This window comes from Suncus etruscus, chromosome 6, assembly GCF_024139225.1.
Source record: "Suncus etruscus isolate mSunEtr1 chromosome 6, mSunEtr1.pri.cur, whole genome shotgun sequence".
NCBI classification, from domain to species: domain Eukaryota; kingdom Metazoa; phylum Chordata; class Mammalia; order Eulipotyphla; family Soricidae; genus Suncus; species Suncus etruscus.
The window spans coordinates 99,143,221-99,167,779 of NC_064853.1; the positions used below are offsets into that span (position 1 = coordinate 99,143,221).

Below are 24,559 nucleotides of genomic sequence, written 5' to 3' on the forward strand. Positions count from 1 at the left end.
GTGATGATGGTGAAAATGCAGTTAAGTATATAAAAAACAAGTACACCAAAAGTATAGGCTAATGTTATTGCTACCGAAAGTGCAATGATAATTAAAACATCAAATCAACAAAGAAAAAGGAAATCTAAAGTCATTTGTGAGTTCTGAGCGCACAATATATTACACTAAAAATTCTCTAAAAAGTGCATACGCTATAGTACTTTGTGATCTACTCTATAAAATCATTATTGTGACTAGCTTACATTTTAAAAGTAGTGTTACATAATATAATGTTTTTAGAAAGGAATAATTCTCCTTAGCCATGGCTTATCAGCTTTCTCAGTCTCAGCTGCTGGATAGGGTCAGGTCTCTAGGCAACAGGCTGTAGTGGGCTGTATGTCAGGATTCATGTGACGTGAAGGTCACATCCGTTATCTTGCAATGTGCCCAGGTCATTGAGTGTCAAGTCCTAAGTTGGATTATGTATGTAGGTCCTCTATTTTTGATTGTGTACCTGATTTTATTTTTATCTTTTTTTCTCTATCCACAAATGAAGATAGTCTCTGTAAAAAATTTTGAAAAGTTTGAAAAAGTATAAATCAAGGGGAAAGTATTTTGTATGTGATAATAGAAGCAACCACTTATTTTTAATTTGAAAAGATATATTTATTACAATGCTATGAAAAATAAATAGTCAACATCTAGAAACAATGTAGGTGCTAAGGGACCACTCTTGGAAGGCCCAGGCCCAGGAGGGCTTGGAAAAGAGAGTTGCCTTACCTGCTGTACTCTCTCTCAGGCCTTGAAAAGTTTTTGCTTTGTTTTCAGGCCATATTCATAGATGTTTAGGACTTAATCCTGGCTTTGCACTAGGTATCACTTCTTGCAGTGCCTAGGATAACATATGTAGTGCTGAGTATTGAGCCCAGGTAAACAGCATGCAAAGCAAGTAGCCTACCTGTTATGCTATCTTGTTAGCCCCCTCAAATGTTTTTCCTCTTTTTAATTAAAATTTTATAGAACCACAGTAAGATACAGTTACAGAGTTATTCATGATTGAGTTTCAGTTACAAATGTCCCAACATCATCCCTTCACCTGTGCACATTTCCCACTATCAATGTTCCCAGTTTCCCTCCCACCTTCCCCTTACCCCAGCCCCGCCTGACTCTATGGTAGACATTTTTTTCTCTCTTTCCCTCTCTCTCTTTTCCTTTTAGGCACTGTGGTTTGCAATATTGTGACTGAAGGAGTATCGTGCATCTTAATTTACCTCCTTTCAGCATCCAATTTTTATCCAGAGCAATTATTTCCAGCTATTGTCACAGTGATCCCTTTTCTGTCCTAACTGCACCCCCTTTTCTTTACGTCAAACTTCCTACTATGAACAAGACATCCTGGCCCTCATTCTATTTTCTTTGAATATTATTACCATACTATCTTTTCAAATTTTTTATATCCCACAAATGATGGTGGTCATCCTATGTCTATCTCTCTCTCTCTATTTCAGTTCACTCAGCATACTACTCTCTATATACATCCATGTATAGAAAAATTTTATGTCTTTATTTTCCCTAACAGCTGTATAGTATTCCTTGATGTAAATGTATCATTTTTTTAATGTACTCAACTGTTCTCAGGCACTTGGGTTGTTTCTAGATTTTGGCTATTGTAAATAGTGCTGCAATAAATGTAGGAGTGCAGGTGCTTTTTTTTTTTGCATTGTGTTTTTGGGTTCCTAGGCTATATTCTCAGGAGCCATATGAAGCAACCACTTTTAAACTATTTGGGAATATTCCCTTCCAGGGCATATTTTTGTGCAGTATTTTATACAATTAATATTTTTTAAAATATGAACAATTTAATGGCCACATATTTATCCATGTACTTAGGTCCAATTTTTATGTATTCTGCTCTTCTGATGTCTATCACTGTTCTGAAGGGTTGGGTCAGACCCAGTTGCCACTGTAGAGATAACACACCTGGAAGTTCTGCTTAGATTTGCAGTGCTAAGACTCACTTCCATGTAATAAAGCTTGAGAAAAAGAGTAGAAACTGTTCTGGTATTATATGACAGTATTTTTAATATTTAGTAACAAACATGCAGGTCAATATTCAATGCATATAAAATAAGTAAGAGCAACAAAAAATTTACAAATCACAATCTAAATATAGAGAGGCTTTCAAACAATTAAGAGTTGGCTAGACAATTAATTAAAAACCCATTGAGCCATATCCCAGGGCCTGAGGCCCAGCAGAACTGTCTGATGGCAGGAAGAGAAAGAGTCATTGGACCCCAGATTTTCAGCTCCAATTCTGAGAACCCCATCCAATACCACAGCCTGGATTGCTCTACTCTCTCTACCCCACAACTAACACCTTTTATTAACCTGGTTATCCTCAACCATGTTTTAGATAACAAATTACATGAGGCTACACCTGGATTTGGCCTAAAGCACTTTCCCCCAGATGTTCTAAAATTCTGGCCTAAAGTTCTCTCTGACTATTCACCCATCCAGGTGACCTTGGAGGTCAATTTTATTTATTCTTTTATTTATTTATTTGGATTTTTGGGCCATACCCAGTGATGCTCAGGGGTTACATCTGGCTGTGCACTCAGAAATTGCTCCTGGCTTGGGGGACCATATGGCACATAAGGAATTGAACTACAGTTTATCCTGGGTCAGCCACATGCAAGGCAAATGCCCTACCACTGCGCCATTGCTCTGGTCCTGTGGAGGTCAGTTTTATATGCATTCTTGCTATAAGGGGGTTTTAAAATCCCAAAGAATACTCCATTGATTATGCCTCCCCCCACTATCAATGTTACTCCCTGACATGGGGACATTAGCAGACAGCCCTGTTCTCAGTTTCCTAGAGGGATGGAGTAGGTGTTATGGTATATTTTGGTGCTGGGATTTGCTTTTTGGAGCTGGAAGAGGGAGTTTAAGCTTTCAGCATTAGTGGTGTGTAGCTGAAAATAGTTGTCAATGTAGAAATATTTGACAACTTTTGAATTTAGTGAAGGGAACAACTCTTAGAGAAACAGAGATGACTGAGGTGCCAAGTAAATGTTGTGTGATACAAACCCATAGGTGCCACAGGCTGGAAACAACATGGAAAAAGAATATATGGGTTACATTGGCTCTATTATGTATAATAAGAGTACTGGAGAACTCAAAGGAAAAAAATCAGAGGGTCATGTTTGCAAAGTATAGTCTAGACAATATTAAAGCCTTAAGTTTCATGTTCCTCTATGTGTATCATTTCTGAATACATAATTCTAGATATTTTCAGAATAAGAAATACATTTATATTACCAAAATATCCATCTCTAGCTTGTGACAGAAATATTCCCTGTAGCATAGGTTCAAAAGGTCCTAGGGAAGTCTTGCTGGACTAAACAGATACTAGCAAGTCAATAGATGGGGTTTCCACTCACGAAATCACTTGTCCAGTAATACTTCATTTAGTGGATGAACAGCAGATTCTATAAGGAGACACTAAAATGATCTCTATCACTTCATCTTTAGTCAGTGACTATTAGTGGTAAAGCTGGGAAAGGAGGAGGCAAAATGATGCTTTTTGATTGATTCTTTTTTTCCTTTTGATATTTTTCTGGGTTTGGTGTTGGCCCATCAATGGAGTATTGACCAAAAAGAGGAGGGAGAGAGTGTAAGTTATCATGTTTGATAGGAACTCAAACTGCATTCTGTCATCAGATTAGAAAGCTCATAAAAAGATAGACAGAGGATTGGAAAGAGTGAACTAGAGCTTCAGACTCATACCTGATAACTTAGCTCTGTGATGAAGCATGGAGAGAGAGAAAGAGAGAGAGAGAGAGAGAGAGAGAGAGAGAGAGAGAGAGAGAGAGAGAGAGAGAGAGAGAGAGAGAGAGAGATTTAGTTAGGGTCTTATGGCTGCACCATTAGTTAAACCAAGGTCTTTTAAACTTCCAACTATGACTCAAAAACAATAAGAATTCAAGGTAAAATGTCCTAGTTTTTGGCTGAGAATTAATTGGGTAGTTCCTTCAGCTCATGCTGAGTGGCCTTGGACATTACACATAGTCATACTTGGACGGATGAGACTGCACCTCTTCCTCTGTGTGGTCACCAGCATCATATATCTTCTTGGGTTTGGTGTTGGGCCCAAAACTTGAAGGGCCCCTGTAGCCAGCAGGCTTGTAGCCAACATTATTGCCCGAGGCATGATAAGACACAGCTTTGTAGCTGAAAGAAAAAGCAGCATTGCATGACTTCATATGTTTTGGGTTGGAAGACAAATCTCAATATCTGGTGTTTGTTTCAGTTCTAAAGCCCAGTGTTCCAGGAAGCCTTTTTTCCTGGGCAAACTGAGACCCTTGGTCAACCCAGTCTTTGGGGACACTGACTTTTTGCCCTTGCAGTAGAATAGAATTTTTTCAAATTGGTGGGTAGTGACTCGTGATTTTCCTCTGTTAAATGATCAAGTTTCTTAGCTAATTGACCGATGAAGCAGGAGCAATGTTTGGGCTCCTGTTTTTGCCAAAACATATTAGAATATGTGAAGGTGGAAATGACATAGAACCTATTGGAAGGTATGTAGTCCATTTCCTCTCTTATTTATCAGTGAGGTTTTGGAGGCTCAAAGAGGGCAAATGACTTGTCACCAGCTAGTTAACAAAACAAACTCACAAACAAACAAAAAACCAGGATAGGATTCAGGCCTCCCAGCTACAGGCCTACTCATGGAGGTACAATGGGTCTCTCAGCAGCAGTACTGCTGACATTGGACAGCAGATGTTTCTTTGAAACATCCTTGTCCTCAACCCACTCCTTTACCCCTAATCCCAAAGTTCTAACAATTAGTGCTGCCAAATATTCCTCGAAATAGAGCTGTCGTAAGACTACTCTTTTTGCGGGGGGTGGGGGTGGGCAATTCGGTGACATTTGGGTTACTCCTGACTCTGTTCTCAGAAATCACTTCTGACAGATTCAGGGTATCATATGGGATGCCAGGATAGAATCAAGGTAGGCTGAGTGCAAGGCAAACATTCTACCCACTGTGCCATTGCTCCAGGCCCTGTAAAACTAATCTTAACTGAAAACCATTGAGAACACTGGAGCTAGAGGGAAATGAGAAGGATGGGATCCCTGAAAGCAAACAGGACCACACATAATTCTGCTTAGCCTAAAATATTCTGTTATTTAAATTTCTCACAATTGAGAAGGTTCAATGACCCATCATTTAATAAAGTGCTTTAATTTACTTACTCATTCCAATTGCAAATGACACATTAACATGGACTCAATTCAAACAGCTGATTGCATTGGGATGGGAAACTCACCTGGTTTCCTGAGGCACCAAGCCCCTGCAGGCAATGCACATCATCACACCTCCAATGAGAGTGAGGCCACCAGCCACCCAACCCACAAACAGAGCTGAGCCAAAGGTGTACCTGTGCAGGGAAATGGTAAATCAGTGAGTGAGTTGATGTTCTAGGCTCCCTTGCAGCACCTGCCCATCCTTTCCTCCATCCCAACTTTTAGATCATACATTTCTCCCCACTCATGTCTCCTGAACTCCTGGGGTCATAGCCAATCTACTTAGTTCCCTTGAAGAATAGAATTGGGACTGAAACTAAAAGTCAAGTAGCAGTGGGATTCTTGCACACACCATGTAGGCATAGAATTTAGTTTAAGACTCTAATGAAACATTGCAGTAAACCTTAATCCTCTCAATTGGCAAAATGGTGTCTTGAAGATTTGGCAAGAGAAGTATGGAGTTTAGAAGGTCATTTTATCTAATTCAAGGTACCATTTACTCAGGTAGCAGAATTTTCAGAAAGAGTCATGTTGAAGAGATTATTAATGGCTCATGGTGAACAATGTAATGGACTCCCTTCTGCCTGATGAACTATCTCTGTAGTGCTTCACAATCTTGTGTTCTCTTGCCCTTACCTTTACCTGCTGACCTTCAGGACTCTCCAGGCCCAGAGAAGCTTTTTGACCACATACAGAGACTGACTGGTGCTGAAGTATGAAGTCATACTCTTTTATTTTATGGCAAGACAACTCTAACTTGTAATCTATGTCCCATAGCTTCCTAGCATCAGACTGAGACCCAAACTTCATCTGAAACCAACTCTGGTTTCCCTAATGGGCTCCTTTTTCTTCATAGAAAACTGCACACAAGTCTTCCTCCTTGGGTTTTGTTTCTAAGAAATCCACCCAAGGCACTTCTCATTTTATTAGACTGATGATTTATTCAGGAGTAGGTACATCTAAAACAGCCTGAAATCTGTGTATAGTGTGAGAAAAAGCAGTTTTCAGATCTGGATCAGGTTTTAGGTGCTACTACTATTAACCTCAAGGGATTCTGGGGTCAAGTGGGGTACTGGAACAACAGTCCCCATTTGGTGACTGTCACCATCTTTAATGGAAGTTACATGATCATTTGTGACTTCTGACTAAAGAAGAGAAGATAGAAAGAGAGGAAAAACTATTGTTTATCCATGGACAAAGATTACCTGGAACCTGTAATCCTATAATCTCAAACTATCCAAGGATTTGAATATGATGGCAGTGAGAAGGTAATGGTGGGCATCAGCTCCAAGAGTCAGGTGGATGTGAGGGGGCTTCTTTGGGTAGGGCCAGTGACACTACACACCTAGATACTGGAGGCAATGTGGGCACTTTTTTTTTTTTTTTTTGGTTTTTGGGCCACACCCAGTGACATTCAGGGGTTACTCTTGGCTCTGCACTCAGAAATCGCTCCTGTCTTGGGAAACCATATGGGACTCTGGGGATCAAATCCAAGTCTGTCCTGGGTCAGCTGTGTGCAAGGCAAATGCCCTATCACTGTGCTATCACTCTGGCCCCAAGGTGGGCACTTGTAACTAGGAGGACCAGCTATCCTCATATGTCTTTGTCAGTAGGAGCTTCCTAGGATGTAGGACATTTAGTGCTAGAATGGGGAAAGTTCTAGGCATATCAGGTTAAGTGGTCTGCTGACTTATAAGTTTTCTTTGTAACCGAAATACCATGGGAAGATCTTGGAGTAATGTATTACTGAGTCCTTGCATCCTGCCTGGGAGAAATACTAAATGTATTTCTCTGAGGATGATGGGTCTCTTAGGAATGCTATTTACATTATTCTGAAAGCAAGATCTTCATCAGGAATCTGCTGCTGCTGCTGCTGCTGCTGCTTGCTATGAAATAAATTCTTCTGAGAGTGGCAAAACAGAGTTTTGGAATTGCACTTTTATCTTCTAAAGTTTTGCTTTGTGTGTGGCACCAAAATATTGTGGAAATTTTTCTCCTTCTGCTATATTTTTAGTTTTCCTCGGGAGTGATCGTGTTTTTATTCTCAGAACTCAAAAAATTTCTTGTCCACAGCTGGTGTTTAATACACTTGTAAAAATAATGAAGGAATAATGAGATAAAGGGATAGAAATAGTGTTGTTCTCTCTTATAGTGCACCTCAATCATTTCTCCTTATGCTTTTCCCTCTCCCTATCCAAGGTCTTACACAAATGGAAGATGTGGGTTGATGTTCATTAAGATGCCTGAGTTAATCGTGTCTGTTTCATTGCCACCACAATGGGGCCTGTGTAAGACTGTCAGATAAATACCACAAGCTGTCTCTATATTTCAATGCAAATGTCAAATCAGCTTCCAGTCGTATCACCAAGGATATTACACTGAAATGAAGTTTATGAATTTACAGATCATTGTTGATTTATAATATGGCAAGGTTGCCTCTGATAAATTTTTGCTATTTCAGGCACTGACAATCATATTAGACATATATGTTTAATAAGATTTTTACAGTAATATTCACCAAAAAATACTGAGTTCTAGATGAGGAGGTTACCTGGTCTGAACAGTCTGCACCATTCCGCCCATGCCAGAGTACATGTTCGCTGTGGACATCCAGAAATTTGTAACCAGCATGTTGGCAAACACAGACACCCCAGCAATAGCACAGATACCTGTGAGGTAAACATAGGAATATTCTAGAGTCCTTTTTAGGGATGACAATGTTTCTGAGGGGACGTATGATTAAATTATTTTAGAAGATAGACTACTGAATAGTTTATTTCTATGACCATGGTCAATACAAACACTGATTCTTGAACTCCCACAGTATATATTAGACCCTGTCTAGGTGCCTTGGGACTTTTAGTTCATCAATTGTGAAAATATTTGCAAGTGCACAGGAGATTTTTACATGCAAATTGGGATCCGGGGCTAACAAATATTTTAGATCTAGTTCTTTGATAATATTAGCATCTTATCTCTAAGATATCTCCCATTTGATCCAGGTCTATCACTTCTAGGCCTCTACCCCTGAAACACTAATTAAAATTTTTATATATCTATCTTCATTGTAACTCCTAGTACAATAACCAGGATAGGGGATAAACCCAATTGTACCACAGTAAAAAAGTTGTGGTATATATACACAATCAAATGCTATGTAAACTATGTAAACGTCACCCCCAGAAAGTCATTTAGTTCCAGACAAACTTAGATAGAATTGAAGGATATCATGTTGAGTAAGAAAAGCCAGAAGGAGGACAAATGCAGGATGATCTCACTTATTTGTGGTGTACATACAGAGAAACAAATCAGGAGTATGGAAAATATTAATCGGTAATAAATCCTGACTGCAGTGACAAATCTGAGTGGGGGAGGGGTGGTGGCTGTGATGAGAGGAAAGGTGATTAACTGGAAATGCCACAGCTGTATAGGGGAGGGGCTGGGGCACAATGGTAGTCTATGCCCAGCCATAACTGTCAATCAACAAATAGAATATGGGCGACCAGAGAGAAATGTTAGACCAGAGTTGATGAAAGGTAAGGGAGGTCATTTATGATCATCAATATAAATTTAAACACTACTAAGTAAAAAAAAAGTCACTTATTAGAGGTTTACTAAATGCTTTACAGGTTGAGTAACATGATTTCTAAGGCTTTCTCTTATATTGGTACTGGGGTCGTATCTAAGAGTGTGCTTAACACTTAGGATAGTTCTGTAGAGTATAACTGGGCCTTAATTTTTTATTTGTTTTTGTTTTGGGGCCATGCTCAGGGGTTACTCCTGGCTCTATGCTCAGAAATTACTCCTGGCAAGTTCCAGGGACCCGATGGGATGCCGGGATTGAACCCAAGTCAACCACATGCAAGTCAAATGCCCTCCCCACTATGCTATTGCTCCAGCCTCCGGATCTTAATTTCTAATCTTAAATCCCAGAGGGAAAAGCTCTGAAAAGCTCTGAACTAAAACCGAACCATGCTCTCTTAGAAGGAGCCATGCTTCCTCTGCTACAATGACTTTGCCTTGATGGTCCCGGAAGTCACACAGAAAGTGGGAATGTGAGGCACTTTGTTTACCTGCAACGATGAACATAATCCCTGAGGTCAATGTCATGTTGGCTTTGGCAGAGTCTTCCATACTGCCAATGCGTATACACTTCAAAGCAAAGATAGATACGAGGAGGCCAATTACTCCCAGGACAATGCCCACGATCATCAGAGCTCGCACTGCCTGCAGCATGGCTATTGAACAAGGGGCAGAATTAGCAGAAATTAAAATCACCTCAAGGCTATTAACAGGCACTGGCTTAGTACAATCAAGCAACCACAACAGATCAGCACCAAACTTCTGAGAAATAGCATATCCATAAACCATAAACTTTGTAATTGAGAAAGGATGTGGGCCTGTGGAAAATGCAAGATGCTTGATGAAGGTAGATGTATGCAAAATAAAAAAACTCCTATATAGTTGAAATCAGGAAGGCCAATGGAATGCATTTAATTTATTTCCTTCCTTTAAAACTCAATAATCTGAGCTTCAGAAGAGAGAAATGATTTGACTAAGGTACATTAAACTTATTTACAGAGTTTGCAATAAAACTGTTGTTTTGGTTTCTTCTGAATACCTAGCTTTTTCTCTAATTTTTCTATGTAGGCTCAATACTTCAAAGTTAAGACCATTTTAGAGATGCTTATTTACAGCATAGATTAAAGCAAGGCCACTATATGGTATGCCAAGGACAATTTTGCTTTTTTCTCAAAGGAACTACTCATGGTTAGTTGTCATGTGAGCTTTTGGTTTTGAGTGAAAATATGGAATTACCATTATTAGACTTTTAGCCTGACTAGTTTATAAGAAATTCTCTTTTAGAAATCTACAGAACCTGTGATTCTGCTGAGCGTCTCCTGTAGTGATCATCTCGCCTAAAGTTCAGTGACTCATCTTGAAATTTTTTGTTTGTTTGTTTTGGGGTCATTTCTAGTGATGCTCAAGCATTACTTCTTCTGGCTCTCCACTTAGAAGTTACTGCCATTGGTGGTGAGGAGATCATATAGGATGCTGGGGATTGAACCCAGTTTGGCCTCATGCAAGGCCAGTTCCCTGCTGCACTTTTGCTCTAGCTCATTGACATCTCGGCTGAGTCTCCTTGATGTGAGATGAAGATGACAGATACTAGGAGGTCAGAAAGGTTTTCTGTCTTCATTTTTTTTTTTTACCAAAGTGGGGAATTTTTTAGGGCTACAAAATAATTCTACTAAAGTATAATTCACTTTACAAGAAGAAGAAAACTGAGTTTTTTGAGTATGACAGAGGAAAGTCCCCTGCTGTTAGTGGTTCTGTAGAGTCCATTTTAGAGCTATGTGGTATAAAACAGGGCTTTGTGTATCTCGTTTTCAGAGGAAAACAAGCTACCGTATGTTTGGCTGAAAAATATTAGGGGCTTGCCAGACATTACAACATGTAATTTGCATGAAACCCTCTGCAACATTTTTATAATTGATGAGGATACATAGGCAGAGCTAATGGTAAATCTAGGATTGTCACAAAAATAGCTACTTTTCCACCACAGTACAGGACTTTGAGAGACCTTATCTTAGAAAAGAGGGTCGAGTTATGATTGCCAATAAGAGACAGGAAACTGTAAACTTTTAGATTAACATCTTTTCCAAACATGGAACGTGGGCATAAAATGACATGCTCTGCAACAGAGACTAACAACACATAAAGGGACAGTCTAGAAATTATTTATAAATGTGAATCTTAAGACAAGGGGATCCTGGGAAGAAATTTGCTCATCTCGTTGGGCAGGTTTCCATGGCCAGTGACAGCCTATTTACCCTAAGACCTGTATCTCAAAACAACCTGTCATGGCAGAAAAAATGGTAATGAATAAAAAGCATTAAGAAAGAAGATTTAAGTTATGCAAAGTCCCTTAAAAACCTTTGCAGTCATGCCTTACAGTCACCGCCATATTCTCTCATTGGCCAACTCCATAGACTCATTTTATTCTTAAAAGGGATCTAACACCCTGAAAAATCATGAGTTGAAAGCTGGGGTAGTCTTGGGAGGATAGATGGGCCAAGTCCTGTTTTTTGGTTGCACCTACAACCCACAATCAGTGCCACATCAATGGTCCAACTTCATGGCTTAACCAATGTTCTTTGCAGAGATGCCTAGCTGGCCAAGACTCTAGATAAACTGGTATTTGGTCTGAGATCTCTAGGGTTTTGTTGGAGTGAGCGTAGACAGCCTCCCTGATTTCAGAAGCTCACAGACACACCCCACAGCCCTTGTCATGCCAGTCACAGAACTAAGAATTCTTGGACTGTGCAGTCATATCTAGTTGGTTGTGATACACTACCAAATATTTTACTGCTTATATATACCACATTAGATGTCAAAGTTGCATAGAAGCCATCTAAGGTTAACAAACAAAACCAATAACAGATCAACTAACAAGCAGATTAATAAAACATCAATGACTTAATGATCCTATTTTGAGATATGATAATTTTCACAAATTTTATTTTGATGCAGTTTTTTATAATTTCATTACCATTTAGTTGTAAATAAGCAATATAATGTAAATTATTTTATACCCTCAAAGGGGGCTGGTTTATGAGTGGGTGGGAAACCTAAGAAAATGATGGAGGAAATTTTACACTGATGGCAAGATTGATGTTTGAACATGGAATGGCAGAAACAATTGTAGTATGAGAAACTATGTCAACTACATTGTTTAAATAAAATAAAAATAAAAAATGTTTTTTTGCAGTGTCTGCAGATCCGAGACCATGAAAATCTCTACCAGGTAGAGATTTCTGTATAGAGGTGATGACACCCAACCACTCTAATTCCATGCCACTGTCCTTCATTTGCTTGGTTCTAATAAACCTCTATCTAAAGAAATTACTGATTTTTAACTTTTATTCTCTGCTAAAAAGAGAGTTCTATAAACATATAACATCCATATTGGTTTTATTAGCAGCTGTATTCTCTGAATAAATGTGTTTATGATCTGGAGCAATTCACTAGAATCAGGGAGAACCGATTACATTGGCATGTTGGGCTTGCAGGTGAGTTCTGATGAAAAAAACTAAGGTTAAGAGAACTAATGAGGATGTTGGGGTAGCCTATACATTTATCTCTAATAGAGAAGGGCTCTAAGGTGCCACCTCAATTTTACAAAGTCTAATGTGATACCTCTGCTGGCTCCATAAGATACTTGTAGCAAACACCCAATCCCTCATTATGCAAGCATCCCTCAAATGCAAACATAGGTTGCATATTCACTGTTAATATATCCACCCAGCACATGTTGGTGTACTTTCATATTTATAGATGAACACATTTGTCTGCTCATTCATGAATTTAATTTTCTTTTGGGACATACAGGCAGTGCTCAGGGTCTACTTCTGAAGGTGCTCAAAACATGCTCCCAGTGATGCTCAGGGTACTATACAGAGACAGCAACTAAGTTCATGCCTCTTGCATGCAAAGCATGTATCCAGTCACCCATTAGTTGATATCTCTGGCTTTCTTGGAGTACATTTAAGCTCAAACTCTTAGCAAAATACTTTGCCAGATGCTGTAGGGACTATAAAGTTCCATGAGAAAAGATCTTTATCTTCTGTATCTTTTAGCTTAAAGAAAAAACTTATATTTTTATTGGAAAGTCTAAACATAACATTTCTTTTTTACCATTTGAAGTTTCATGAATAAGATGTCATAAAAGAACTACTTACATACCCAAACCAAAGTTAACGACAACAGAATAAAGAAACCCAAATTATAACAAGACAAACACAAAATGGACCATTACTCTAGCAGTCCAGGGGACTCAGAGTGGAGGTATGGGATGCATGCTGGGAACTATGGTGGAGGGAGGTCAACACTGGTGATGGGAATGACCCTAACTTATTGTCACTATGTACCTGAAATACAACTGTGAAAGACTTGTATTGGTTTCAATAAAAAAATTAAAAAAAAAAAAAGAACCACTTCTTGATAGTACTTCATGCTATCATGAAGGAAAAGGAACAGTAGTTACTTTTTTCCCTAAATACAAATGATTAAGTTATAAACCCATGAAAAAGACCTAGTAGAACAAAGCCAGACCTTAGAAGCAATTCCATTGCTGTTCTGTTTGTTGTTGTTACCACCAGGAAATCATTCAGGAGAAGAGAAAAGCTCTTTTAATAACTTTATGAGCCTCTTTATGAATTCTATATCTACTCAAGAATATCAAAGGCTAAAACCCATCTGATAAAAGAAAGGCTAATGCTCAAGATGTACAAAGTAGTCATCTTTTCAACTGCACTCATCACTCTATGATGAGTACACTGAAAACTATCATAACAATGTGAATGAATGAGGGTAGTAGAAAGCCTGTCTCGAGTACAGGTGTAGGGGCGTGGGGAGGAGGGAGATCTGGGAAATTGGTGGTGGGAATGTTGCACTGGTGAAGGGGAGTGTTCTTTACATGACTGTAATCATACAACTATAATCATGTTTGTAATCATGGTGTTTAAATAAAGATAAAAAAAGATGTACAAAGTAATCTAAGTATATAGTATATCCAAGATATACTAAAAGAACTTAACAAGAAAAAAATATAACTCCAGCAAAAAGTGGAGAGAAGAAATGAACAGATATTTTTTCAAAGAAGAAATGGCCAAAAGGCACATGAAAAAATGTTCTATATTACTAATCATCAGGGAGATTCAAATCAAAACAACAATGAGACAGCATCTCATGCCACAAAGACTGGCACAGATCACAAAGAACAAGAACAACCAGTGCTGGAGGGGTTGTGGAGAAAAAGGAACTCTCATTCACTGTTGGTCAGAATGCCATCTTTCTGTAAGAAAACATGGATATTCCTTAAAAAGATGAAAATTGAGCTCCCATATGATCCAGCAATACCACTCCTAGGTATATATATACCCTAGGAACACAGAAAAAATACAAAAATGCCCTTTGCACCCTATGTTTATCACAGCATTATTTACAATAACCAGAATCTGAAAACAACCCAAGTACTGAATAGCAGATGAGTGGCTAAAGAAATTGTAGTATATTTACACAATGAAATACTATGCAGATATTAGGAAAAATGAAATCATAAAATTTGCCTTACATGGTTGGTCATAGACTATTATACTGAGGGAAATGAGCCAGAGGGAGAGGTATAGGCATAGAATAGTTTCACTCATCTGTGGGATATAAGAAAAATAAAAGACAGCATGGCACTAATACCCAGAGATATTAGAACTGAATTTCAGGAGGACCAGTTCATGACATGAAGCTTGCCACAAAGAGTGGTGAGTGCAGTTAGAGCGCTAACCATAATGACAACTCACATGACTATGATAGTGAGGGATAGGGGCAGACTGCCTGTCGGAAAGATATGCAGGGGGTTGGGTTGGTGAAGAATATGAGAGTACATTGGTGGTGGGAAGATCACAGTGGTGAAGTATATGAAGAATGATTGAAACCCCAGTATAAAAATTTTTGTAAACACAGTGATTAAATAACAAAAATATCTGTTAGGATTTTAAAAATAGATATTCTCTAATATTTTAAGCCGCAAGTTGGTTAGAGAACAAAAATATTTTATCCATTTTAAGTAGTCCTTAGAAAGTTATCTGGCTAAATCAAACAAAACCAACCACTCAAACAACCAACCAGGCAGGTAAGTGAGCAAACATTTATGAAACAAGTTGGATAAAAGATATCTCCCATTCTATGAAAAATTACTTAATTTTGTACTCTTGGTAAGGCTGGGAGGTGACCCTTATTCTGAGTGTGTCATTATCTGAAAGCACATTTTATGTTTGCTGGGGCTATGGCCAAGGCAGATGAGCTTCTCTGACACTGGCATGAAAAAGGATGCTGCTGCTGCTAGGTGATGGTGAAATCATTGCTGTCTTGTCAGCAGAGAGGTGCTGTAGCTGTGCCAGTAGATGCTGGAGCCCTAATCAATGAGACCTGATCAGCCTGTCTCTACCAGTCTTTGCCTCAAGCTCAGTTGCTTTCGCTGGGTCAGATGTGCATGATAAGGCCTTGCTATTTTACTGTGCTCTTGAATTTTGGATTTCTGATAAACACTATGCTGCTTTGAGCTTGGGATCTACTCTGATTCTGAACTCCTTTTGATTTATTAAGCTAGTTCTCTTCTAACTAACCCTCCTCTTTCAGTTTGTGGGTACACTGCCTGAGCCAGTGTTCTGGGCCTTGATGGATAGATAAAGAAAGATATTCAATGCTTGGAATATCTTTTCAGGGGTATGCTGAGAGTCAGAACTGCAATAAAAGCAGGAAGTGGAAGGAAATATTCTTTGAACATTTCATCTGAATATAAAAATATTCATTCATTGCTTGAAATGGTAATGGCTATGGAGGTGATGGTGGTGACCTGTACTTGGTTTCCAGTGGGAAGACTCTATGTTAATTAATTTAAATCCTTTATTATAGCTGGTACAGGGGTAAAACTATTTTCCTTGAAAGCATCTAATGCTTGTTTGATCCCTGGCACTACACATATTTCTTCTGAGCACAGAGCCAGTTGTGGTCTAACCCATCCTCCATGCAAATTCTTATAGGTAGGACACCAGTGAAACTAATCCCAAAGGAAGTAGGTTTCTCTTTAGCCATTTTTTCTTGACATTCTGAGTAAGAGACCTAGACTTATCAAAAGAAAACATGTGAGTAAAATGGACTCTACACACTGATTCCTGCCCCAAAGGTGTGACCATATCATTCTCTTCAATGATCAAAGAGGTTTTATAGAAGCCAAAGAGTGGACTGAACTCAGGACTGAAAAAAGCAAATATGGAACCTGAGAGTTTTCTCCCTGCTGCAAAATACTTCCTGCTTCAGAGTAGTTTTAGACTGAAAGAGAAAGAGCTTTTGGGTTTGAGTACCAACCCTGGTTGAGCCATGGCATCACCTGAGGACTTAAAATATTAATATTTTGGTTATTTCTCTAATATTTTATTTAATTGCTTAATAGTATAACGGTTGAATAAATAATTTGGACAAAGAAAGGTGTTGAGAGCAAAAGAAATCCCCAGTGACTGTGCTGTTTGGATAGTAGAGTTATGGCTTACTAGATAGACAGAAGTATGGGACAAGATCCCAATCTTTGGGTACAGCTTGGCTTCAGGATGGACTGATGGAGGAGAACAATTAAGTCGAGAGAAAAGAACAGAGTCCAGAGAAAGGAGCCTTCAGGAAAAAAAGCAGAAAGATCTAGATTCTGCAGTGATCCCAGGGAACTAAAATGGTGTTCCTTTGTGTCACATGAATCTTACAGAATGGTACAAAGTCATATGGTTAACTAGAAAAGCATTTAACCTCAGGACCTCAGCTCTAGGGTGGTTTTTCTTGCATAGAGATGTTGAACGTCTACACTTTAAGGTGCTACTTGGTATCACCTTAAAACTTACCAATTTAAAACTCAGATTCATATTATCTGCTTTATCCCCTTATCTGACCTTTATCTTGAGTTACCCCTCATGGCTTTGTTCTTTACTGATAGTAAAAATCCAAATTCTCACACTTGGTGATGGTCATGGTGGAAAATTTGAAAAAGTCATGCATGAAGGACTGTGCATGAAAGACCTGGACCAAGATACAAGAGGACCAGGATGAGATGGGAATGAGCAAAGGAGCAGGATGATGAAGGAGGCAGTGTAGAGGGCTTCCACTTCAATGTGACATTGCTAAGTTGGGGCCCACCTATGGAGTTCTGATACTGAATGACCCCACCAGGAGGTTAATTCTCATGGATTAGTCCATGATAGAACATAACTCTAGATGGTGGCTGCCACTGCTACTGAGACAACTTCCACAAACACAAATTGAGGTATCATTGTGATTCCTGGCTCTAGATAGCTTTGATCATGGAGAACAAACAGCCTCATTTATACCAAAGCGCTGGTTCCCTTGGGCTTTGTAAATGATGTCTCAGTCCTCTGTACTATCTCCTGCACATGTAGAAGAACACACTTCTTGGTATGTTTGCCCATATATTTAAAAAGGAATTTTTATTTTTTTTGAAGAGAAAAAGCAGCTTGAATCCAAGACAAGCATTATCCCACCTCCCCACTCTTCACTTTCCCAGATCTCATTTCAACTTTATAGCTGACTTCTGAACACGTCACCCATTAGGGGTGAAATCCTTATACCAGATATTGGATAATGACAAGTTGATTTAATGTAGAACTATGAAATATTTCACGGAACATTCAACTTTATGTGAAATATTCATGCAATACTAAGATGACATTAACAGAGCAACTCCTTTATAAAGGAGACTTAAGGGTACTTTCATTTTTCTTTGCTTGCCATTATTTTGGTGAAATTGTTCTCTAGATTAAATGTGGATTTGTGGCCTATCCCCATACCTAAATGTGATTGACATATGACATCGACATGAAAACTCCTTAGCTCTTCTTTTTTGTTGCTCTTGCTGTTGTTATTTGATCTGATCTTTGGCATCCCATGTGGTTTCCCGAGCTTACTAAGAGTAATTTCTGAGCACAGAGCCAAAAGTAACCCCTGAGCACCACTGGGCGTGGCTCAAAAACCAAAAAAGTTTTTTTAACATGCTGAGTTATTAAAATAGTGATATAGCTAATTATTATTTAAAAATAAAAACAAAGGGACTGAGAAGCGTCAAAGAAGACAGAAAACTGGCAAGATGAGAATGAAAAGAAAAAAACTCTAGATAATATTTTTTGTTTGTTTTTTTATTTTTGGGACCACACCTGGCAGTGCCCATGAATAACTCCTGGCTCTGCATTCAGAAGTTACTCCTGGCTTTGCTCAGGGACCTGATAGGATGAGCAGGATTCAACCCAGGTCAGCTGCTTGAAAGTCAAACGCCCCCACTGTGCTATCACTCCAGCCCCTCTAGATAATCTTAATTTGACTCCTGGATAACACTGCATGATTGGAATCACTTGAACATCTATGACCTGTTCAAGAACTTTGCCTGCGTTAGACACATAGACTAGGAATAAATGTCACGAAGGAGTCAGGACACCACTTTTCTAGGTTTTTGCCTTCTTTTTTCCCTACTCTTGGCCCATTTCTACTGTCTTCCAGGCTGGGCACTTGGAAATATGCCAGCCATTCACTCTTTAAACTTATTTTTTCCTAATTGTTCATCAGACCTATGGCCAATGATATACTTATCAGTGGTCAAGGTGCCCAGATTCGCTATACTTTTAGCATGCTTGAGTGTAAGAATAGGGCCTTGGGGCCGGCGCGGTGGTGCTAGAGGTAAGGTGCCTGCCTTGCCTGCGCTAGCCTAGGATGGACCACGGTTCGATGCCCCCAGCGTCCCATATGGTCTCCCAAACCAGGAGCAATTTCTGAGCGCATAGCCAGGAGTAACCCCTGAGCGTCACCGGGTGTGGCCCCCCCGGAAACCCCCCCCCCAAAAAAAAAGAATAGGGTCTTGAGCATGGCACTGAGAAAGGGCACAGACCTGAAAGTCTTTCAGTCTTGTGTTCCCAGTCCCAGGTCAGACCCATGCAGGGGTCTTAAACTATCACCTTTTATAGAAAAAAGTCCCTAGAAATGTCTCCTAGATTCTTTTGCTGGAATCTAGTTTTTGTGACCTAGAAGAGGATTGGACAATGAAGGGATCTATTCTCCACACTGCTGTGGCCAACTCAATTAGAAGAGAGGATGCAGAGGATGCAGAAACAGTGCCCACATACCCTTAATGGTATATGAAGATGGTGGAAGATGCAGTATAGGTGCCTATTGGGCCTTTGACCATAATTCTGAGAGATAAATTTAACAGTCCCTTAGAACTCTCAATGCCTTGTCTCAGCACTGGAAATTCCTGTTTTATTTAATCAGAACATGATTTGAGGAAGCCTATCTCTCAGCTCACAACCTGAAACTTTTTCAGAGAGACTCAGGAGTGCCTCCACCTCTTGTATGTTTAAACTATCTTGAGAAAACCAGATATCCTAAGAGATATTTTAAGAGCAATCTTTCTGCCCCAGCATAGGATGAAATAATCTAGTTCCTACATTTTATAGCTTCTAGGGCCATCAGTGAGTTCTGGCCAGTGAAATGGGAATGATGTGTTTGACCCCCAGCTTAGGAAGAGATGTTATGTAACCTTCATTCCACAGACATTATGTGGGCAAGAAGAACTTTATTTTGTTTTAATCCCCAGATGTTTATGTATGTTTTTTGAAGTAGCTGACATTAACTAGTATGATGAAAACAGTCCTGCAAAATCTACATATGGTAACATCGGAGGCTTAAATATATGTAAAACATATTTTCTGTATACATAATTAGATAAATAAACGAATACTTCTCAGGCAGATGAGGGACCAGGTATCCATAATTACAAAAAATAGTAAAACAATGACTCTAGTATAAAATTTTTAGGAGGAGTTTGGGGAAAATCCTTAACCTGGCTTTTTGTTGTTATTGTTCATGTGACTCACACGAATGCTTAAGATGCCTATTCTTACTGGTCAATCCAACTTAGCATATCAACCACTTGCTATTTTGTACCAATCCCTATGTTAGGATCTGGGTAAAGAATTTTTAATAAAGCAGAAGGGCTTACGAAAAGGAAATAGAGAGAGATGAGTAACATAAGCAATTTAAGGAAGTCTGACTCAGTTAAGTCAGTCTCATTTAAGTGAGAACTGCCTTAGTGATGCCCTTTCTGATTTTCTCTCTTAATTCTTCCTGCTGAATAATCACTGCCACATTTCCTTTGCTTTAACTATGTCTACTTCACTGAAGTATATACTATGTATTTAATACATGTTTTTAATATCTATGTGCAGTGTCATGGCTTGGGCATATGTTCAGGGCTTTCAGAGAGCTTTGAGTTTGGAAGAGAGATTGTGGGATCCTATTTAATTGGGGAATGTGGGACTTCAAGATGGTGATGTCAGGGGCCGAAGAGATAGCATGGAGGTGAGGCTTTTGCCTTTCATGCAGAGGGACAGTGGTTCGAATCCCGGCATTCATATGGTCCTCTGGGCCTGCCAGAACATAGAGCCAGGAGTAACCCCTAAGCACTGCTGAGTGTAACCCCCCCCCAAAATATGGTGATGTTAATGGAAATATTTGTGAAGATGTTAGAGGAGTATATTGAACAGTTAGACCAATGAGTATCCAGGGAAAGCCCAAGTATAGAAAAGTGAAAGGGAGAAGCATGGGTGGGACTGAGGCAAAAGTCAAATGGGCCATGAAAATTAATGGATGATATAGGAGGGCACAGAAATTGGGTTGCCATACCTTTACCTAGTGAAACTAGGGACAGGGAACCACAGAAAGCAGTTGATTTTTAAATATCTGGGGACATAAGAACTGGAAAATGGACAGTTCAAAGATTCTGCTTGACCTTTGCCTTGAAGAAGTAAACATTAAAAAGGAAATGAATAGAAACCAAATAGGTAAAAGTAAAAGGTGCTAAAAAATTTAGTTGATTTGTCAGTGACCCATGGAGAGGCAGAATGATGAGAGGAAAAAAATCCAGAAGTGATTGAAATACCCATAGACAGATGACCATCTAAAGAAGTTTTAGATACTAACTCAATAGAATATTAGCCTGACATTAAAAAGATGAGATTGATCCATTTGGGATAAAAATGAATAGAATTTGAGGTGATTATGCTAAGAAAACTAGGGAAGAGATATCAACATCAGGAGGTTTTGTTCATATGTGAATCATAAATAACTAAAGCAAATAAATAAAAGCAAACACAACAAAATTAACTTAAAGACTGAGTGAAAACTACAGTGAATACTTTCAGAAAAGTGGGGTACACAGGAAGAAAGGGGAGGGAGACCTTTTTAGTGACAGGATGGCAGTTGAACTTTGGTGGAGAGCTCTGAACTCTATGCATAAATAGAACTGTAAAACTATACCTGAAATTCTATAATGCTGTAAATTAATGATAAGTAATAAAAAGGGGTGGGGCTAAACATAATTTCTCTGAATAAAAGGATCTAGGGACTTCAGAAAAGGAGGAGATGAGCCTAAGAGGTGAGGAGAAATGAAAAGAGTTAAGAAGAGGGCTGGATTGATAATATACTGTTTGCCTTGTACACAGCTAACCGAGGGTTGATCTCTGGCATCCCATACAGTCTTCTGACACTGCCAGAAGCGCAAGATCTCTCAGCACAGAATGAGGAGTCATCTCAGCACCACCAGGTGTATCCCCAAAACAAAATGAAAAAAAAAAGATAAAAAAAAACGTTAAGGAGAGGTGCTGAGTGACAGGATGAGCAGAATGGTGTGAAGCCTTTGGGTTGCTTCGAGAGAGGTGGGTTAAGTGGAGGGGAGATTCTCAGAGAGTAGACCATCCATCGAAGAAGAGGGAGGCTGAGAAGCCTTAAGAGAGAATGAAATCATTGCAGAAGAGAAAGATAAATGAGGGTCACAGTTATGAGATTGGGTGAATTAGGGCAGTGAGAATAATTAAAATCTCTCCCTAGGGAAAGACAGAGCATGAATAAGAAACTTCTAAGCATGAATGGGCCTTGGAAAGAGATTATTAAACATGGAGTCATCATATGACATGCCTTAATTTTGAATCTGACCTTGTTTCTCCTTTTAAGAGTTAAAATAAGATGTAGTTAGTAGTTCAGCAATTTATAGTCTTGCTTCCCCTCCCTTTATCCCCTGCTCTTACACTGCAGCTCCATCTGGGTTTTCTGGCCTATGACCTGGATTCCACATCCTTCTCCTTTCTTCTCATAGTCCTCTATCTGGCCCTGTAGTATGAGTTCTTCCCCCAAATAGAGCCAACAACCCAGTTCTCTGTCACTCAGTCTCTAGTTCTTTCCAAAAATGATGGTTCGTTTACTGCTTTCCACATTTTAATTTTAAGGCCTTCACAAGCTTTTTTCCCTTTCATCACCAAACTCCCTTGGCTACTTCTTGAAGCCTGTCCTTTTATTTGCTCTTTTGCTTAAACAGAGAGAGCTCCCAGCGACTCAGATGTAAAATTCCTATGATGTATTTTGAAATAATTATGTCTTAAAAGTGGCAGTTTAACTATAATGTATTCTGAATGTACTATAATATAATTCAAATTTTGTATCTGTAATTATATACTGACACTTTGTTTATCCTGCTTGTAGAGCAGGAAAGCAGCAACAAGAATATTTATAATCTGAATGGCATAACAGTTTTGTGACTCCCAGCATTCAAAGAAAAATGGATGGATTGAAAATACACTGAAATTAATTCTCACCAAAGTCTTAGACTTTTATGCAACACTCAGATTCAGATCCCTCCTGCCAGTATATGCAAGCAGAGCAGGTCACTGGAGAAATTCTCAGACATTCATTTCTCCTGGAGAAACAGGTCTGTTCTAGTATTATTGACCTAACCAGAGACCCAGTATCCGGGGATCTGCTTCCCAACCCCTACTTCTTTCAACTTGAATAAGAATTTTGACTGTTTATTAGGATCAAAAAAAATTCTAGTATCTTTCTCTCCCTTTTTGGATTGGGTTCAGGAAGATATTCCTTGGGTACTACTGCTGCGGTGAGACGCAAGAGCCTAGCTTTTCTCCTCAGCTGGATAAGATTTGTTTCCTGTGATTTAAAATACTGTTAATAATAGTTTCTCATGCATGTAATTTCAATACCACACTCATCACTAGTTTACCAACTTCTCCCAAGAACCCCAAACTCCTCCCTCGCACCCCACCTCCTCTCAGTTATGTGGGTCAATTCTCCCATTGTGTTGCCTTTGGGCCTTGCTGTGTATCTTTACATCTGAGAGATATCCTGTGTCTATGCCTTTTCTTCTGATTGACCTCACCTATGCAGTTTTTGGTTTTGTTTTTTGGACCACACCCAGTGGTGCTGGGGGCTTACTCCTGGCTCTGAGCTCAAGGATCATTCCTGGCAGGCTCAGAGCACCATATGGTGGTGCCAGGGATAGAACCCCAGTAGGCCTTAATGCTAGGCTAGCACTCTATCTTCTGTACTATGATTCTTGCCTTGCAGTCATGTCATTTGCAACAACATGGGTGAGGATGCCAGCTGGCTTTCTCTCCATCACACCTTTCATCCCGAGCCCCCTGGATAGGCTGTCACCCAGGGAGAGGTCAGTACTGGGGATCCACAGTGGGGCCCGTCGGTACACCTACCTGGCAGGCCCAGGATGGTGAAGTAGGGCCGGCACTCAGTGAAGCCGGAGCTCTGGCGCACGCAGCTCCGCCACAGCCCTTCGTACTGGAATACCGAGGTGACCGGATTGTCATATAGATCCTGGACGCTCCACATGTCCATGCCCGTGGCGGCCATGCAGCCTGCCAGGCCCAGCGCGGCCAGGAGGAAGCCCACCACCTGGCACGTGGTGGTGCCCATGGCCGCGAATGCCAGCCCGACACGCGTCCTGCTCCCAGGAAGGCTCCAGGGGGACACTACACCTCTGCGCTGCCTGGTATTTGCTCACCGTGTTTTCCTTAGATAGCCAGTTTCACTCCAGGCTCAAGGGCATTATTTTCTCATCTGTTGAGGAAGCGGCGCTGAGAAGTACTTGTCCTGCAAAGCTGTGCTGGGCTGTCGAGTGGGCACACTCCCCAGGCAGTGCCAGCCTCTTGCATGCCAGCTCTGGGCACATCACATGTAGGAAGGGCTAAGGTGGCCTCCTGTGGAGGGAGGGGACTGGAGAAACGCTACCTCTGCTGTCTATAGTCCCCAGGTACCCCTCTCCCAAATGAGAAAAGGACCCTCAGAAACTCCTTCTTAAAGCAGACCACCTTCAGAGAATATAAAAATAAAAACATGAGGATTTTTTTTAAAGTGCCCCAATTAAACTATAAGAAAAAACAAATCAAATGAAAAGGCAGCGCAGGTGCAGTTCCCATCTGTATTTCTTATCTGGTGCTCATTATTTCCACAGGGAATAGCAGGGACACAGGCTAAATAGTTCCACTTGCCAGAGTAGAAGCCACGTTTTAGACTAGAGGTCGGTATTGGTCCTCACATACAGATCTGAATGAGAAGAAAAGGGCAATCTTTTGACCTCTGTCTCAACCTTCTACCGGGGCAAAAGAACCTTAAGAACTAAATGGCAGTGATAGAAGGTTCCAGAATGCTCAGAGGCAAGACCAGAGCTTACTGGGTTAAAAATGACTTAGTCACTGAAAAACCTAGAATCATCTCTGACCACTGTAACTAACACACTGTGTATTTTTCAACCCTGGAAGGCTATAGTTTTCCTCAGTTACATTCACAAGGGCAAGTACGGGCTTATAGTCTT

The 24,559-nt window shown here is 39.9% G+C and overlaps 1 protein-coding gene across 1 annotated transcript; it reads right to left on the minus strand.

Moving 5' to 3' along the window:
• Positions 1-4,037: 4,037 nt before the first annotated feature.
• Positions 4,038-23,661, minus strand: CLDN18 (claudin 18). Its single transcript, XM_049776003.1, has 5 exons — positions 23,442-23,661; positions 9,357-9,521; positions 7,835-7,952; positions 5,307-5,417; positions 4,038-4,209 (listed from the first exon to the last, which is right to left on the minus strand). Exons 1-5 carry the CDS (start codon positions 23,659-23,661, stop codon positions 4,038-4,040), a joined length of 786 nt encoding a protein of 261 aa, XP_049631960.1.
• Positions 23,662-24,559: the final 898 nt, after the last annotated feature.